The 17,754-nt window shown below is 42.5% G+C and overlaps 1 protein-coding gene across 3 annotated transcripts; it reads right to left on the reverse strand.

Annotated features, from left to right (window-relative positions):
• Window positions 1-468: 468 nt before the first annotated feature.
• Window positions 469-17,500, reverse strand: RNF34 (ring finger protein 34). Of its 3 annotated transcripts, XM_046640854.1 has the most exons (7): window positions 17,375-17,464; window positions 15,053-15,113; window positions 7,348-7,566; window positions 5,797-6,204; window positions 3,901-4,011; window positions 3,428-3,629; window positions 469-1,416 (listed from the first exon to the last, which is right to left on the reverse strand). In XM_046640854.1, the coding sequence occupies exons 2-7, from the start codon at window positions 15,059-15,061 to the stop codon at window positions 1,226-1,228; spliced, it is 1,140 nt and encodes a 379-aa protein (XP_046496810.1). In that variant the 5' UTR covers window positions 15,062-15,113; window positions 17,375-17,464; the 3' UTR covers window positions 469-1,225. The 3 variants fall into 3 exon arrangements, with proteins under 3 accessions (XP_046496810.1, XP_046496811.1, XP_046496812.1); XM_046640855.1 differs by lacking the exon at window positions 15,053-15,113 and having other exon boundaries at window positions 17,375-17,500; XM_046640856.1 differs by lacking the exons at window positions 15,053-15,113; window positions 17,375-17,464 and adding an exon at window positions 16,789-16,927.
• Window positions 17,501-17,754: the final 254 nt, after the last annotated feature.

Here is a 17,754-nt window from a genome sequence, read left to right on the forward strand (position 1 = left end):
TCAGCCAAAGCAGAGTACGTGAACTTAACCACTGTGCCACCAGGCTGGCCCCCAAGACCTTTTTGCATAAGCTCACGTCTCAGGTTTCTCATTTACTATGTGGTATTGGCAGAGTTAAGGAAAAATCATTGGCATCGGAGCTAGGTTCAAATTCTGACGTGGCCACTTTTTAACTGAGAGTTGGACAAGTTCTTTAACTTCTCAGAGGTCAGGTTCCCCATTTGCAAAGCAAGACAGTATCTATTTCAGATGCTGGAGGTGACCATCAAGCACCCAGCATGAAACCTAGTCATGGTAAATAGCAAGTCAGTAGTTAACCTTGCTGGTAAGTCAGCAGCAAAGGTAGATCGTTGCAACATCTTTGAAGGTGCTCCCATCTCTTAAGAAGGTAGTGAGATTAGGCACAGACAACTCATTTATGCTGTACCCAAGTGAATTAGGAACTGACCAGGACAATGTAAACAAAAGCATATTTTAAAATCTAATTTTATTCCTAAAGTTCAAATTAGCTAGCGGGAAAATACACTTTCACTATACAAAACATTGTAAACTGATTACACATTAATAAAGAATTTAACACACACACACTTTTCTAATGAAAGAAGCTAGATGCAGCCCTTGCTATAAAAAGCTGTACCTGAACAGGAATGGACATGTTTAGTCTAAGGCCCTGGCAGTTGACTATAGAATGTCAGTTGTTCCCAGTTACGTTTAAACGCAGAAATAGAAACAATGTGGAAACTTACATTCATCAAATAGTAGCATTTTAAATATACATGACTAATAAAGTGAACATTCAGAAGGGCCACTGCTCAGTGTGAACCATGTCGGCCACTTGAGGACAGTGATCTCATCCAAAGAACAGAAGTTTCAAACATCTGAGTAGTTTAAGTTAAAAATAGGATGAAGGAGAAATAAGAGAACAGGATAAATGTCCTCCAAAGAGAGCAGTTGTAAGCAGTCTGACTTCAGTAATTAGTGATTGTGGATGTGTGATGAAGCCCGGAAGAACCTGGGAAACTGAGCATGTCCACAGGCTGACAGGCATACAGCATGGACCAAAGTTGCTGCAACTTAGGATGGATCTTTCTGTCCCCAGTTAGTAGTGAAAATAATTTTTAAAAATAGTTTCAGCCTTTGAACACTAAGTATCCAGTCCCTTCTGTGCATTGAAATGCCTGGGCTCAAGCTTGGGGCAAGTGTCCTGTTGGGGAGAGGCTCGGCTTCAGGACTTGAACACGTGCACGGCCCGTACCACATACTGCCGGCAAATGGGACACTCGCTCATGCGTTTGCCACACTTGGTACAGGTGACCATGTGCCCACATTCGAGCAGGACGCAGTCGATGACGGCATCCATGCAGATACGGCACAGGCTGTCATCTTCCTCGTCCTGCAGCTGCAGCCGCTCGCCATCTGAAAGGCAATAGAGTGCTGGGGCTTCGGGCACAGCCACCTGATGGAGGCTGAGAAGTCACCTGCTGTGACCACGGCAGGCCCAGAATGAGCCCAGTGTTGTAAGAGAAATAATCCCAACTTCTCTACACTTTGGTTCCTTCCACTAGAAATGGCAATAATAATAATAATGCCTACATCTCAGAGTTTTGTGAAGAATAAATGAGAAATGCTTGGCTTAAGGCCAGGTAGGAAGTGCCCAACAAATGTTAGCTATTTAATTCTATTTTATATCTGTATATAATTCAAGGCTTTTGTGATAAGGATAGATTATTTCTGTAAATAAAAATGAAGAAACCCTGGTTGTCGTACATATGGGCCTCAGAGTCAGAACATTGGAATTTCCAGCCCAATTATGTGGCATTAGGAAACTTGCAGTCTCCGGAGCCTCATCTCAGTAGAAAGAGGAGCTTTATTTCCACACTGATAGGAAAGCTATGAAGAGTCGTACATCAAGTAGCCTGTAGTTGGGAGAAGGCACCCACAACCCCAGCCTTAGAAGCATCTCAAAAGCCATCTGTGTTCCCAGCCACCCTGGTACTGCTAAAGTCTGTCTAACTCAGAAGGGATAGGCCATCCTGGCTCTGTGGCCAGATTTAGGTTCTAAGAAAATCTAGGCTCTGAATAAGAAAGGTGCTGAATGAATTTAAAAAGTTCATCTCAGTCTGGGGTTTGGCCATAGAGCTACGGACACTGAGGCTTCCCTTTCTATAGGTCATAGAGGGGATGGAGGGGAATCACGAATACGGTTAGAAAGAACAGGAATTCAAGCTTAAAGGGCCAGTAGTCTCTGGATTTAAGAGAAATAAACAGTGCCATGTCAAGAGTCTTGTAATCTGGGGTCTTAGTTCATAGCCCATTCCACTCCTGGGGATTGAGGAGAAAGGATTCATGGGACGAGATGACAGATAAGCTGATGGAGAAGACACTAGAGGGCTCTTGAGAGTAAATCAGAATCTGGGCCTTGGTCTCCTCTCCTGTGTGGAAGGTTCCTTCTAACACTTAGAATTTCTGAGCATAAAGCAGAGGAGCCAGAGTCTGTCAAGCAGATTAGACTAGGCTATTGGGGTGAATCTCGGCATAAGTGGCTGAAGCCAGTCAAACTAGGAAAGTATTCCAGCTGTGCTCAAAACACACCCTGTATTCCACAAGCCTGGAGATTAGACCAGGGATAGATTAAGCAGTGAGTTAACTGAGAAAGGCACTTTGGCAACCATGCATGCCGTGGCCTGCTCTACCATGCACTCCTGGAGAGTGCAAATGGCCATGCACTCCCAGCACACAGCTGGCATTTACATCTACTAAGTAAACTGACTTCTCCCCTCACTGCCAGAATACCGTTTCCCAGGCTGTGAGAAATGACGTGAGGACTGCTTCAGTCTAGATAGGAACATAATATTTGTCAGGCTGAACACCACTGAATTCTTTTTTTCTTGCTTGTAAGTGCTCTATGGCTTGGCACTATTATCTGCTGAGGACTTCTGCTCCATGCTTCATCAATAACAGAAGTTCTTGACTTCAGCTTTCTGTGACTTACAAAGAAACTCCTCATACTTGATGCTAAGAACTCCTTAACTACCGTGGCTCTATGGAACTTTCTTTTCCACTGTTAGGATTTAAAAGCTACTATTGAAATAACCAAAGTATTAGCCTGCCGGAGGAGTTAGTGACAAAACAATCATTTTTCTAGAGACAATGAATTTCATTAGAGTTCTAACAAATTATGGCAAGGAAAATCAGACTGAACAGATGATTGCCTAACTCACGTGGCAATGGTAGTCTGAGAGCCCACATCACATAATGAACTTACTATTTAACAGATCTATAAACAGGTTCATATAACTAATTCATACTCAGTAAAAGGATGCATAGTTTTCTCAAAAATAAATTTGACTTATTTGTGACCAAAATAGCTCAGTTTTTAAAAGCCTAAGGAAGGATCTATAGGGGAAAAAAGAAAAAAGAAACCTACATGACTTTTGGTTTTCTTCATTCTCTTTGTATAACCGGTTTACTTTCTCCACCAGCTCCCATTTTTCACAACAGCCAGAATAGTTGACAAAATTCCGAGCCAGGATTTCCTTCAGCTGGCGCACACTCATCCCTTCCACATCGTCCAGACTTGACAGGTCAGACAGCGAAGCTCTCACTCTTTTCTTAGAGAGGCCAGGCGTCTGAAATCAGAGAGCGCTTCCATTACCTCTGCTCCTGCAAATCCAGACCTCCCCACAGCAAGGAAAATGGCATGCTCCCCTCACCCTATAGTCACCACTGGCCCTGGACATTCTTCCCAGACCTCTCCTCAGTCCTTGAAGTGTTTTCTATATTGTGCTACATCCAAACAGAAGAAACACCCTGTCCTAATCTAGCAAAAGTCCACAAAGACATTTTAACTGCCTGCCAGGTTGACATGTCAGGGAAACAAAATTTTATAGGAGATCTCACCCGCTCCTCCAAGTTTCCTTCATCATCTTCATCCTCATCCTCCTCCTCCTCATCGTCATCGTCATCATCATCATCATCTTCTGTGTTTGCTGAAGCTACTTCACTTTGTACCTATAGACATAATGGATCTGATTAGGTCAGGAATCATATTTTCCTAACAGTATCAACCCGTATTTATCACTGGAGAAAGACTTTCCATAGGTCCTCTCCCAAGAATGACTGCAACACCTGGCATATTCCACAACTTCTCTGAATCCTGCATGCCTCTGCCCCTCCCAAAGGGCTGGGCCCTACCTTCCATAAAGTTATCTCAAAAACCAGATTCCTATGTGTGTGTGAATTTGTAAAACCTAACCAGAGTATTAACTCCCCAAGGAAAATCCTATCAGGGAATGCCAAAGCCATAAGCGTATGGAATTGCACTGCGTCATTATCAAAGGACCTGCATATGGCTGGTTTAACTGGAACCTCTAAGGTACAGGTGGAAACTAAAGGGCTAAAATCAGCCCAAGTGTCAGGGGCATTTGCTTTGAAAAGATCTCAATCCTACATCATACTTGGACATTCCAATTCTAAAGAATGCTCTCTAGGGCTGGCCCCGTGGCTGAGTGGGTAAGTTCCCGCACTCCGCTTTGGAGGCCCAGGGTTTCACTGGTTTGGATCCTGGGCGCAGACATGGCACCGCTCATCAGGCCATGCTGAGGCGGCGTCCCACATAGCACAACTAAGAGGCACTCACACCTAGGATAAATAACTATGTACTGGGGGACTTTGGGGAGAAGAATAAAAAAATTTAAAAAAAGACTGGCAGTTATTAGCTCAGGAGCCAAGCTTTAAAAACAAATTTTTTTAATTAAAAAAAGAAAAACAAATGTTCTCTAAGACTTCTTCACTGATGGCTGATGCTAGTTCTAGATTTTCGAAATTCCTCACCAATCAAAGGTAGTCTTTCATTAGGAAGAACAGAAATCCCTTTGATTTGGGTTATGTGCACTTCTTTCCCATTTTTTTCTTCCGACTTTATTGACCATAGCTCTACGACAGCCTGAGTCAGTTTCCAGTTTCAAATACTCTACCCCACTGGTTCATAAGCGCCATACTGTAGCATCCAAAGACCCAGACCTCCCAAGTGGTATCAGACATCCAACAGTGGCACAGAAGTCAGATGGATCTTATGTTTGCATCATAATTATGCCAGCTCTCATTTCGGAAAAGAATAAAACTCCTAATTTGTACTTATCTAATTTATGACTATTTAAAAGGCAACTAGACCAATTTCCCTCTGCTTTTAACTCCTTCAGAGAAGACAATTAAATGTGGACAGAAATGTTCAAAACAATTATTTCAGCATTTTACAATCATTCATATATACAAATTGAAAATTAATTACAAACACTTGCATGTTATTCAATCAGGATGCCCAAGGACCTCACTGGGACAATATTCTGCACTGTCATTTCTTTAAAATTAGTACATAACCACATTCTTTCACTAATTTGGATGGCTATTTCCCATTATCTAAATAAAAACAATTTTACTGTAGCAAGGCCACTGGGCATTAGGTCAACTTACACTATTGTTTCCATGGTCACTGACACACAAATAGTCCTGCAAATGTTTCTATGCTACTTTTCACAGTCATTATTTCAGCAGTTAGTATTTAACTATATAAGGAAGGGAAAATGAGGTAACTAAGGTCAAGAGACTGATGAGCTATTTTGGAGACCTTCACATAGCTGACTTTGGGGCCACGACTCCCATCAGGACAGCCTGTGAGCGCAGAGTTCAGCAGCTTGTGGAACCTCTGTTCCTGCAAGGACTCATCAAGCCCTAAAGCCCTCACTATAAGGCCAAGGGTAGATGTGCCAGGCCCTTGGGGTAATTATGCCCTCATACCTGTGCCAACGCTCCAGATCCTAAGGTCCGGTCTCCACCCATAAGCTCTCCCTGAAACGAAGATACAGTAGCAGAGGGGGCTGTATAGTTTGAAAAAAATGAATGTGTAAAAAAGCTAGAAGTCTGGGACCTTGAGGAGTTCAGACTGCTCGTGTCCAGGTCGTCCTCAGAGCCCAGCCCATGATGGCACAGGACTAGATCCACCAAGTCTTCTTTCTCCCGACAGGTATCGATCGGTATGTTTCTAAGAATGAGATACTGCCGTAGATCCTTCACCTTCAGTCGCATTAACTGAGGGCGCTGAAAGGCCGTCTCTTGTAATAAGTGACAAGTGGAACATCTACGGAGATTTTCTTGTAAGACTGAACAAACAGAGCAAAAATCCTTCTTGCAGTCACAACATACATGCTGAAGAAACAGATAGAAAAGAAGCATTTAATGATAGCCAGATACAAGCCATTGTGAAAGCACTAGTTTTCTTTTTGCCTTATATTAAAATTCAATTTTGGTTCTTATCAAGTCCCCCATGGCACCAGACTATTCTTACAGGCATTTTTGTATTCCCAAAGCCATGAAAATCAAAACAGTCACTGCTGAGGCAGTTTGGATTCACAGAAGTTCAAATACAGCCCTTTAAGAAAAACATACACTCTTGTGTTAATGAATTAAAACCTTTCCACTCCTTGAGGCAAACATGTAATTAGCAGAACAGCGCTGACTTGAACCACATAAAACAGAAAGCACAACTACAAACTCTTCCTGCTCTTTTCCTATGCAAACAATTTCCCCATTTGCAGAAGGGGACAAAAACATAACAGATGGAAAGAGAAAGACAACTGATCTCTCAAAGTCAATCCAAGCAAACAGAGGACCCCACTAATACAGTAGTCTGTACCCTACAGAGCTTTAATCCCAATCAAAGCCATTCTAGTAGCAAAGCTTACAGAAGCCACTAAGATGTGGTCATTTCTGCTTGGCATGTTGCTGCCACAAACACCACCTTGTTCCGTAAGTATTTCAAAGGGTTGAATTGATGATCAAAGACTGTGAGATGGCATAGCAAGATGATGGTTCTCAAAGAGAATGATTTTCTCTCCTAGAGAAAATAACTGTCTTAGCCCAAGTGTTTCATGGTGAATCTCTAAACAGTATTTAGTTACCTTAATATACTCATTTCTTCACTTGAGTTAAGAATATGGATGGGGACACATTTTTTGAAATTTGAGATCAGTTATAGTAAATCATCTCTGAACAAAATTGCAGACTAATTAAATCTCTTGCTTCAGAACATAAGCATCATCAGGAAGAATCAAAGTACAGAACTCAAGGGAAAGAATGCCTGAGCAATGTGACAAGTAATACGTCTAGTTGGAAAACCTGAGCAGTGATACAGTCCCTTCAACTGAGTACTTTTCTAAATGGGAAATGATTAATAGGACTAACTTTCTGATATTTTTCTAAAAAGAAATAAACATTCATTAGTATTCAAAATAACATACAATCAAGAATTCTAATTCATGTCTTTTGTATGTAAAATTTTATCTAACTCACCTTCTTTCGAAAGACTGAAAATGAAAGTCCACAGGCTTTGCAAACTATATTAGGCCCTTCTGTAGGTGCTGGTGGATAAGTGGAAAAATCAGAATTTGGTGTAAATCTGAATGGACCAGTGCCTCCTGCAAATCCTGACTGCTGGCCCCTGACAGCTCCGGTTCCCATGACTTCATTCAGCAGCCCACAGCATGAAGCCCACATAGACGTGGCACCCGCCTAAAAAAGAACACAAGTAGGGACCAGAGTTTAAAGCTAAGTGGAACCTGGTTTCTCTGGGATCCTCAGAGAATGCCATTCTGGAGAGGTATATTTGCTCTAAATAACTTTCAGATTATTCTTTTAAGTGTCAAAATTTCAAGCAATTTGGAAAGAGACAATTTCCTGGCATTTGCAAAGAATATTTGGCATTAAGAATACTCGTTAAACAAAAGGAAAAGACAAAATGAACACAATCTTGTAAAAAAAACAAACAAACCTACATACACTCAGAGATACATGTGCACATGCATAGGAAAAAGACTGGCTAGAAGTGCGTGCTGCGCAATATTTGGGATACGCTTATACCAAAACAATTGTCCATTGTTTATCTGAAATTCAAATGTAACTGAGTGGCCTGGATTCTATCTGGCGCCCTTAAACTGGCAACTGCGCTGGGGCTGATTTACCCAGCTGTCATTCAGCAGAAAGAATATAAACTCACATTACTGAATTTCATTAAACTTCTGTTCTCCCATTTGTAGCTGGCCATAATAAACTACGGCCTACATAAATAAAAAAATATATTTTTAAGTGACTGGAAAAATATCAAAAGGTCAAGTGAAGCTCTCTCTAGATTTTTAATGTAACTCCTATAATTTATTTTCTTAAGTTTTTCTCTACTTTCCAAAATTTTTATAAAAAATATATTAATTTGACACTAAGGAAAATATTCTTAAGAAGCAGTTATCCTACCTTTTCAAATTGAAAATACTAAACACAATTTTTGATGACTCAACCAAAATGACCTCTCGAGGTGTAAGGGCTATTTGCCACTCCACCAAATGGCCTGAAACTAATGTATTGCCTCATGTTTTTTCCTCTCTTCCCTGTGAGCCACCAGTGCTGTCACTACACCTACAGCTCTAGCAACCTGTCCCCTTTCCAACTTCAGACTCGGAAACCTGATAACCGCGCTTGTTAGAAGTATATATACAAATATCATTTTCAGTGAGGGCTCAAGGCATTTTCCCATGCTTAAAGTATAAATGCTATAGTGTTTGGAACCAATCGGCTTTTGTCCCTTGTCCTAATTCTTAAGCATATTCTAGACTCTAGATAATGTGATAGGTAATGGGAAGTCCAGGTAGGTGAGGTCTTACTAGTTAAAATGGCAGCACATGACAATCATACAGTTTCATTTATTTTATTATCTCTGTCAAACATCTACTGTTTCTCCAACAAGCTCTTTAAAAAAATTTTTTTTAACATCCTTAAAAGGCTATATGGAATGCTGTAGAAGGATCGTGCTATTCTTGCTACTACCCACAAAAATAATGCTATATTAAATATAAGGAAAAGAGTAGGTAAAGCAATAAGAAACCACAATACAAGGTTCAAACAGTCTTAAGTATCAGGGTGACTGACTTAAGTATTATATGGCTTCATACTCTATAATTCTTAAGAAATAGCGATGCTTTTAAAGGTCAGGTTAAATTAATAGTTCATACCTTTAAATAAACACATACCTCAGACTCTAGAGCCATGGTTCATTTAAACATAAAAGCATGAAAATCCAGATTTACTAACAGTTCACTTAAACTGAGTGTTCTTTTAGCAAAGGATTCATCCACAGTGCTTTGAACAGTGAGCTCTTAAAACAATGGAAAACGTTTTAAAAATTAAATCTGCACATAACAGTTTGGGGGGGATACCTTAACTGCAGAAAGTAACACCGAGATAAACTTTTCTTTGTTCCAAGAGTTTAAAGAAGTTTTTGAGAAGCTTCAGCTTGCTGCTGACCTAGCTACTAAACCATTAAACAGCTGTGTTAGCTTTTATCCCCCTTCTGATTCCTGGGTTATGTTGTCTCCCTAACTCAAGTGAACTTCTTCCACAGCATCTAGTTCCACCACCATGACTGATGAGTAATTAACTGTGTAAAAAGTTTCTTTATATTACCTCTTTAAAGGCAATGCAACATTATTTAAATTTTGTGTGCTACCTAGCAAGTCCAAATTGTGTCTTGTTGAGAAAGAGTAATAAAGGTAAAAAAGATTCTGATCCAGTGGGCTTAAAATCTCAAACAATACTCCCCCCTTTTTTTTTTCCTTTTTCTCTGAAAGCCCCTTGGGTACATAGTTGTGTATTTTTTTTTTTAGTTGTGGGTCCTTCTAGTTGTGGCATGTGGGATGCCGCCTCAGCATGGCTTGATGAGCGGTGCCATGTCCACACCCAGGATTCAAACTGGCGAGACCCTGGGCCGCTGAAGCAGAGCACATGAACTTAACCATTTGGCCACAGGACCGGCCCCAGATACTCCCTTTTAAAAACAGCACTGTCACACATTTTGTTTTTTATACCAGAAATCAGTTTTACAACTAGAGTTAAAGAAGGATACAAGTTTCAAACCATATTAATGAGTATGATCATTAAAATTCTAGGCTGAAAATATTCACAGCTCTGGTTAAGGCAACAGGAGGATTTATTTTGGGAAAACAGGTGGAATCTCTGTATAGACATCAATATTGGAGGGTAACAATTTCATCCCATTCCTCACGTTTCTATAAAAGGGAGGGAATTTCCTCTTCATTCCCCAGAACGGAAAATAATGAAAAGAACACTTCCATCTACTTTCAGCCATCTCATTATAAAACTAAAATTAAAAAACAAAGCCCAAGTCAAGCCCCGAAGTGTTGGCCCAGGCAAAAATATGTTGCTATAACCTAATATTTGGTATAACTCAGCCAAAGAGTATAGCGGAGGGAAAGAGGAAACACTGAAAAATCTAGGTTTTAGCCCCCTTAGATCTGTGAACTTAAATTTGGACAAAATCTCCCAATAAAAGAATACTCTTAGCATTATACTGAAGGATAAATCTATCTATGTATACTGTTATCCTCTGACAGTAGCATTTGCAACATTCCAGCCCTCTTAAAAGTTCAGAAATTAGAAACAGTGGAAGCCCCAGTCACTAGTGGGTTGTTGTTTTGTTTTTGGCAGGTTTTTTTGTTGAGGAAGATTGGCCCTGGCTAACATCTGTTGCCAATCTTCCTCTTTTCGCTTGAGGAAGGTTTTCCCTGAGCTAACATCCATGCCAATCTTCCTCTATTTTGTATGTGGGAAGCCACCACAGCATGGCTTGATGAGCAGTGTGTAGGTCTGCATCCGGGATCCGGGCCACAAACTCTGGGACACCAAGGGAGAGTGCATGAACTTAAACACTATGCCACCAGGCTGGCCACTCCAGTCACTAGTTTTATTCGAAGTACCTTTATTTCCCATCCAGCACTTTTTTTTTTTTTGAGGAAGATTAGCCCTGAGCTAACACCTGCTGCCAATCCTCCTCTTTTTGCTGAGGAAGACTGGCCCTGAGCTCACATCTGTGCCCATCTTCCTTACTTTATATGTCGGATGCCTGCCACAGCATGGCTTGACAAGTGGTGCACAGGTCTACACCCGATATCTAAGCCAGCAAACCCCGGGCCGACAAAGCGGAACATGTGAACTTCCCCATTAAAAACTTAATTTCCATTTCCCCTTGAAGCCCCGTGTTTTCTGGCACCTCAGTGCTGAACTGAAAGTGATCTATTTAGTGATTCGACCTCCTTAACTTCTTCAGAGCCAATATTTTGAGTCCTGTACCACAGGGACTGCTATCACTGTCTCTTGCTAAGAAACTGCCTAAGCCTGTGAAACTGTCCTTAAGACAGTGGTTGGACTCACCAGAGGAGCCTTAAAAAATACTGATGTCCCTGGGTCCCAGCCCCAGAGATTGACTGGTCTGAGGTACAGCCTGGGCATCAAAATATTTTTAAAATCCCCATGTGATTCCAATCTACAGCCAAGGTTAAAAGGTTAACACCTGCTTAGTCTAGGGGATTTCTCCTTCCTGCCTACATGGTTTCTGCTGCAGAATCACTCTCAGCAGATTCCTGAGGGGAAGGAGTCATGGTTACTTCTGAGGCCCGTGCCTCTAGAGTTCTAGGGCCAACACCTCAGCCGCATGCTCCTCATAACCTAGCTCCTTTTGTTCCCCCGCAGCAGTGGGACAAGACTCTGGTGTTTCCCTTCCCTCTATGGCTTCCCCTAATCCCTTCAGAAGGGCTCAGCTAAGTTTTCAACAATTTAATCTGATTCTTACATTACTTCCTTTTCACCTATTGGCCTGGAACTTTTGCTGGAATTTGGTGCCTTTCTTCATTTTATTTGCTCTTTGCTTTTTGGCCCAAATTTTTATTTCCTAACTTATTCCTTTACATGTTTTCTTGTGTGAAATCTTCAATATTAGGAGAAAGACACTGATTTCTGGGTCTTTCAAAAAACAGCCATTGTTTAAACTATTTTTGTCCTTGTTCACCTCTGAGTTGAAGAATCCACCCAGAAGACGAATCCCCCCAGGCTTGGGCTCCATCTCCCTGCCTCTTTTAGTATGCTTCATTTTCCTGCACTTTCTCTTAAAGTCCCAATTTCCCAAGTTTCTTCTGCATGTCCCCTCAGGGCACATGCATCCCTACCTAACAAGTGTCACCTTGATGTTCACCCAAAAATGCTTGAAGTGTCCTACACCGATCTTCCCATCTCAAATCTGCCCAAATTTTCTGTTGCTACTTGATATAACAGTCCCAATTTTCAAGTGACAGAATCTATATAAAAGCAATTAGGGAACGATTTAAGACAGCATCTTCCCAACAGTTTACTGAATGTGGACTCTTGAAGCGGGGTAGGGAAGAATAGGGGAGATGTCAATTTATCCTCTGGGCTCTTGACTCTCTGCCTTTGTCACACTTCGTCAGGGAGCCCAGTTATCTGCTAGGGTAATAACCAAAAAGCTTCCCTCTTTTTGCATCCTCCCTCTAAAAGCTTTAAAGACTCAAGTTCATGTTCTTTCTCTTTCCATTTCTGTCTTCCTGTCCTCTAAGATCTTTCACCAGTTTAATCAGCCTCCATTCCCTTATTTGTCTTTTATTCACTTGTTGCTCACCTTTTGGTAGTAAGATTGAAGCATATTTTCCAAACTACTCCATCTCCTCCCAGATTTTCTGTGCAAACCCAATTCCTAGACAGACAGTACACAAGGCGCAGCACTTTGGCTTTTGAATTTGCAGTAAATTCACTGAGTTGTTACTCTGCCTCAATACCAAAGAGGTGTATTCCTTATGTAAGGGTCACCATCCATCTTTTATTTGATTAAAAAAAAAAAAATCCACTACCCTTCCATGAGTGAAGCCAAGGTCTGACCTCTGAAAACCAAAGCTATGATCTGGGCTTCTAACAATTCTAAATCCTACTTGGGACCATGGTTGAGAGTAGGACTCTACTGGCTAAACCACATGAATCCAAGAGGTTAAAAGGAACAATAATCTGTAAAGATAGCTACATTTCCTCCCTTGACCATGAATGTAATTCAAAAACAACAGAGAGAATAACTGAATAGAGTAACTATTTACCTATGACTGGCACAAAACTCCTAGCTCAGGGAATTTAGCTGTATTTACAGTTTATTTTCTAGCCGTCAATGACTACTGAAAATAAATGACTTTTTCTTGATAATCTAATCCCTTTCCTACACACCCCCTTAGGCCAAAATTGCTCCCGAATAGATCAGCCATAGGACCATGGCGTGCCTGGCTGGTTAAGAACCAGGCATCATATTAAAAACTTACACGGCCTATAGTCAAAAATTACATTCTAAAGCCTCCTATCTGCCCTGCCCCAGACACCTACATCTCTTCACATTATTCTGGTATCCGATGCCAGTTCTCGTGCTTTTTTCAAAGCCAGTGCACCAAAATTTTAGGGCACCAATACCACTACCTTTTTTTCACTCCCAATTTGGAACTAATTAAGAAATCAGACAAATAGAAATTTAAATGTTTGATTTTTTACTAATAACACCAAGTGGAGAACATGACTTTAGCTCTGCAGCTATTTGGTCTTGATAATATGCCACCCAGTCACTGGCACAGCTGAGAGACAGGAGCTTATCATCTAGGAGACCAGACTGCCATCCTTCCACAGGAAGACAGATCTGAGGAGTTCCCAGAAAGTACTGAGCCAAGCATGTTTAGCTCTTTGGCTAAAACTCACTGACACAAAAGTTCCTCTTCTTTCTCTAGTAGCAGAAAGGCTGAAAGCATTCCTCCTCTACTGTTCCTTCCCAGAGAATGAATTAGAAATTCCCTCCCCTCTGTAGCAGTATAAAGGAGCGGAGGGCATGTTAGCCACAAACCTAAACAATTTGCAGGAGAGCAAGACTGACGGTTTCCAGTACTGTGACACTTATTTCCATAACAACAGACTACCAATTTTATAAGCACTCTGATTCCTCAGTCAGATTCACACAACATAAACCCATTCTCAATCACCATTTCAGTCAACAAAAGCAAGAGGAAATGTACTGTTTCTTCACAAAAACAGTAGCCCAGCCTTCTTTCTGGAAGAGTGCCAGAGTTTTCAACACGCCTCAAGGTTCAGCTGTCTTTGATTGAGCGTCAGAGCATGTGCCTGATCTAATGTGCTTTTAGAATCCCTGGGGAGAAAATACTTCCTAAATGCTCTATTTAAAGAATTAATAAAAAGTTTACTACAAATTTCGACTCCTATTCTAAACTACATCAGATGTGATCCCTTTTAATGACTCCACCAAATGTAACAGTGACCAGGCAAACTAGAAGGAAGACTCAGGAAAGCTATGGTGGTTTCCAGGAAGATTAAATGTCAAAGACAAAGAGTAAGTTGACGGATTTGAAAACAGCAGGACACTAAACGCTCACAGACTAGATCATCCGCTTCTGATTAAACTGGGTAAACAGCAGTAACAATAAAGCCACCTCCTAGGAGTTGCTTGCCAGAACTCTAAATTGAATATGGTAATATTTTACACAGTTACTTTAAATAGAAACCTAGAAGTTTCAAATTCAAGAACACTGTTTTTCTTGGATGTTGTAAGAAGCTACTAGGATGAGGCAGGGATTCAATTCTTGCAGCACCTCAGAGAACTCACTCACTATGGGCTTTGTTTTAAATTCTGAACAACCAGTTTACTGAAACTCAATGTCCTTATGTTAAACACAAAAAAATCCTTCAAATCTTAGTGCTGGTGATGTAAAAGAATAAGTTTTACAGTTTAAATTTCAATTAGGTTAAACTTTCCTACCGAACTTAAAGCAAAGTAGAAGAAACAATTGAGATAATCAGCAAAAATCTTTGCTCTAACTAGAGCCACTTGAGAAACATGCTCCTTCAAATGTGAAAGGATTTCTTATGGAAACTGCTGCTTCAATTGAAGTACAATATGCAGGGAACTCTGCTCTCTCAATGACCAGATATCAGACCATATACCACAAAACAGGGAATTCTACATTCTAAATTCTTTCTCTCATACCATTTGGACCTTAAGCAGGCTACATGATGCTCATCTTAAAAATGTAATATTTTTAGGCAAGATATTTGGCTAAATTGATAGATTTTTAAAATAAAGTGAGCTGGAGATCATAAATGTTACCTGTCTCATGTTTGTGTTTTGTTTTCTTTTTCATACTTGATCCTTAGCATCATTCCCTCACCTTTCAGAGAAAAAAAAAAGGAAAAGGAAATTACATTCAACAGATTACCTTTTCCTTGATATCTCATTTTGAACTTGGAAGAATGAAAATGATTAAGTAAAATTAAGGGTGAGATCAATATAAATATGGAAAAACAGGAAGGAGGATTAAATTACATACAGGACACCAATCTGGATTTATTTTTAAATCCCTTATAGGGAGTTTAGTAGACGCTACTCTAATGTTAAACAGTTTCTTGAGTCTTTGAGAGGTAAAACCTATTTCAAAACATCAGTTTCTAAACAAATTAAAAGAAGAAAGTAAATACCCCTTCCACACAGATACTAAAATCAGCTGCTCCTGGCTATAAGTGAAGATGTACTTGTCTGATTGCTCAGCTTTTAAAGTAATTTTAATTCCACTGAAAGAAGTACTTGCCTAGATGAACATTCACATATTAGAATTCCATAGCAGGAATCACCAACCTTGCCCAGAAAGCTACAGATGAGCATACCCCACAATTAAACAATTTCAATATAAAACAAAGTTAAATAATAAATAGCTGAAATTCAAGTTTTGTGAGTCTACTTTCCATAAAAAACATAAATGAAAAGTAGTATCTTCATAATTGTCATCTTGCACAGATTGATGTCTATTTAGATCTGCATCTTGCTTCATAAAATATCTATCTTTTCTACATTTTCAACTGCCACCAAACTTTGTTTCTAAAATTTCAACTCAGAAAGCAGCATCTTCCACTTAAATTCAAAAACACTTCTAATTTTAAGGAACTTGATTAAAAATTTCAACACTGGACCTGTCCCTACTTCTCTCCTTCTACATGTAGTTCCTTGATGGGCCATGAATTTAATATTGATGACGACACTGACATTCTTTGAGGTAAAATTATATATATAAAGATCCTTGCTTTGTTTCCGGGTCTTAACATAGTAAGACGATGGTTTTAAGGAAAGAAAGCTAGTTTTAGACATTTTAATAGGTATTCTAAGTTGAAGTAGTATTTTATAACGAAACTGGGAAGTTAAAAATAAGCTCTTACAATATCCTCGTGTTTAAACGCACAGTTCAAAAGTTACCCATCCCAAAAATCTTCCTTGCTTCCTGCAGCCAGAAATAGCCTTCCTTGCTCCTGCGGGTTTTGCGTTTTCTTGATACCTTACATCACATTCTGCCTGGTAATGCGGTTACTTGCGCATGTGTTTTCCCTTTTGATTGATAAACTCCTAAAAGGTGGGATTATGCTTTCCGTTACTTCTGTTCACCAAGTCGCCCTCTTAGCTAACACCCAGGAAAAGTATCACGAAACACGTGCTGAGTCTCTCCCAGGCACGGGACTCTCCCCATCGACCCTCCGCAGCCAGTCCTCGCGGCTCCGCGAAGGTGGAAGGTGGAGTTCCAAACCAGCAGTTCGCTCTCTTTTCCTCCCCCACACCAAGCCCACCCCGCCGTGGGGACTCAGGAAACCGTCTGCGTCTGAAAGAGCATCACCTGGTGACACCCCGCTCGGTGCTGAGCTCGGCGAATGAATCAATACCCGAACTGACGGCTGCACAGAGCTCTTCGGGACTCTCAGCGACCGAGCGGGGAGGATCGGCTCCAGAAGTAGGCCAGAATCCCACCCGCCTCCCCCCTTTTCTTAAACTTCTCTCGGGGATGCTCCCACGCTCACACCCACCTCGGAGAACTCAAGCTGTCAAACGATCGGCTGCGCACCTAGCGGCGCCGAGACGCGCCCAGTCCGCCAGCGCTCCAGGTCGCGGCCCCGCGTCAAGCCGACGAGGAGACCCGTCGGGCAGGCTTGTCCCGAGACACGTCCAACCCGCGAGCCCGGCCCCGCCTCGCGACCCCGTGCATCACTCCTCTCCCTCCGTCCTGCGGCAGCTCCGCGCCGTCCCCGGCCCTCAGGCTAGCTCAAGAACTCGGGGCGGGCCGCCGCGGGCAAAGGCTCGGAGGGCTCAGGCGAGCACAGCGGGTCTGCCTCAGGCCCCCGAGGACGCGGCCCGGGCCCGGCGCAGACGGCGGGTGCCCGGCCTCCCCCCTCCCCGGGCTGGCAGACGGCGCTGCCGCGGGACTCAGAGAGGCCGGGAGCCCAGGATCTCCGCCCTGCCCGGAGAGGGCCCCAGACGCCGGCCGGGGCCGCCCCTCAGCGGAGCTCTCCGAGGTGCCGGCGGGGTAACCACTGAGGCGAAAAGAAGGCACTTCGGACGCCCCAGCCGGAGAGGAGAGGCGAGGAGGGACTGCCGGCCCCACCGTCCCCTCACCTTCATGGCCGCGACCGCCGCGTCTCGGTCGGCTCCGCCGGGGAACTGAACACCATAGCAGCTCCTCGCACAGCCGCCCTCCTTCCTTTTGGGCGGCGATTACGGCGCCTCCCGAGGCGACCCAGCGTCCGGACGTAAGGGGTGTGGCCACGCCCGCCGCGCGCCCCCGGTAGGCGCGCCGAGCGGCGGTCGAGGCGGCCAATCCGGAGCTGACACTCGGGGGGCCGGTCGCCAGAACCAATGAGGTGGCGGGAATGGGGCGGGGCCTCTGGCGCTGCTGGTGGGCGGAGAAAGACTCCATTCCCTCCCGAGCGGAGATGGGCGGGCCTGGGCGTGGCAGGAGGCGCTCTCTGGGGAGGTTTTCGTGGTTGGGTCGCTGA

The sequence above is a fragment of the Equus quagga genome, chromosome 15 (genome assembly GCF_021613505.1).
Source record: "Equus quagga isolate Etosha38 chromosome 15, UCLA_HA_Equagga_1.0, whole genome shotgun sequence".
Taxonomy (NCBI): Eukaryota; Metazoa; Chordata; class Mammalia; order Perissodactyla; family Equidae; genus Equus; species Equus quagga.

Bases quoted from the DNA above. Each gene is read 5' to 3' on its own strand.
- RNF34 (XM_046640854.1), bottom strand. The intron at 3,630-3,900 runs GTGAGATCTCCT...CTCTGATTTCAG, and splicing joins AAGGAAACTTGGAGGAGCGG to ACGCCTGGCCTCTCTAAGAA. The intron at 1,417-3,427 runs GTAGGTTTCTTT...ATTGCCTTTCAG, and splicing joins TGAAGAAAACCAAAAGTCAT to ATGGCGAGCGGCTGCAGCTG.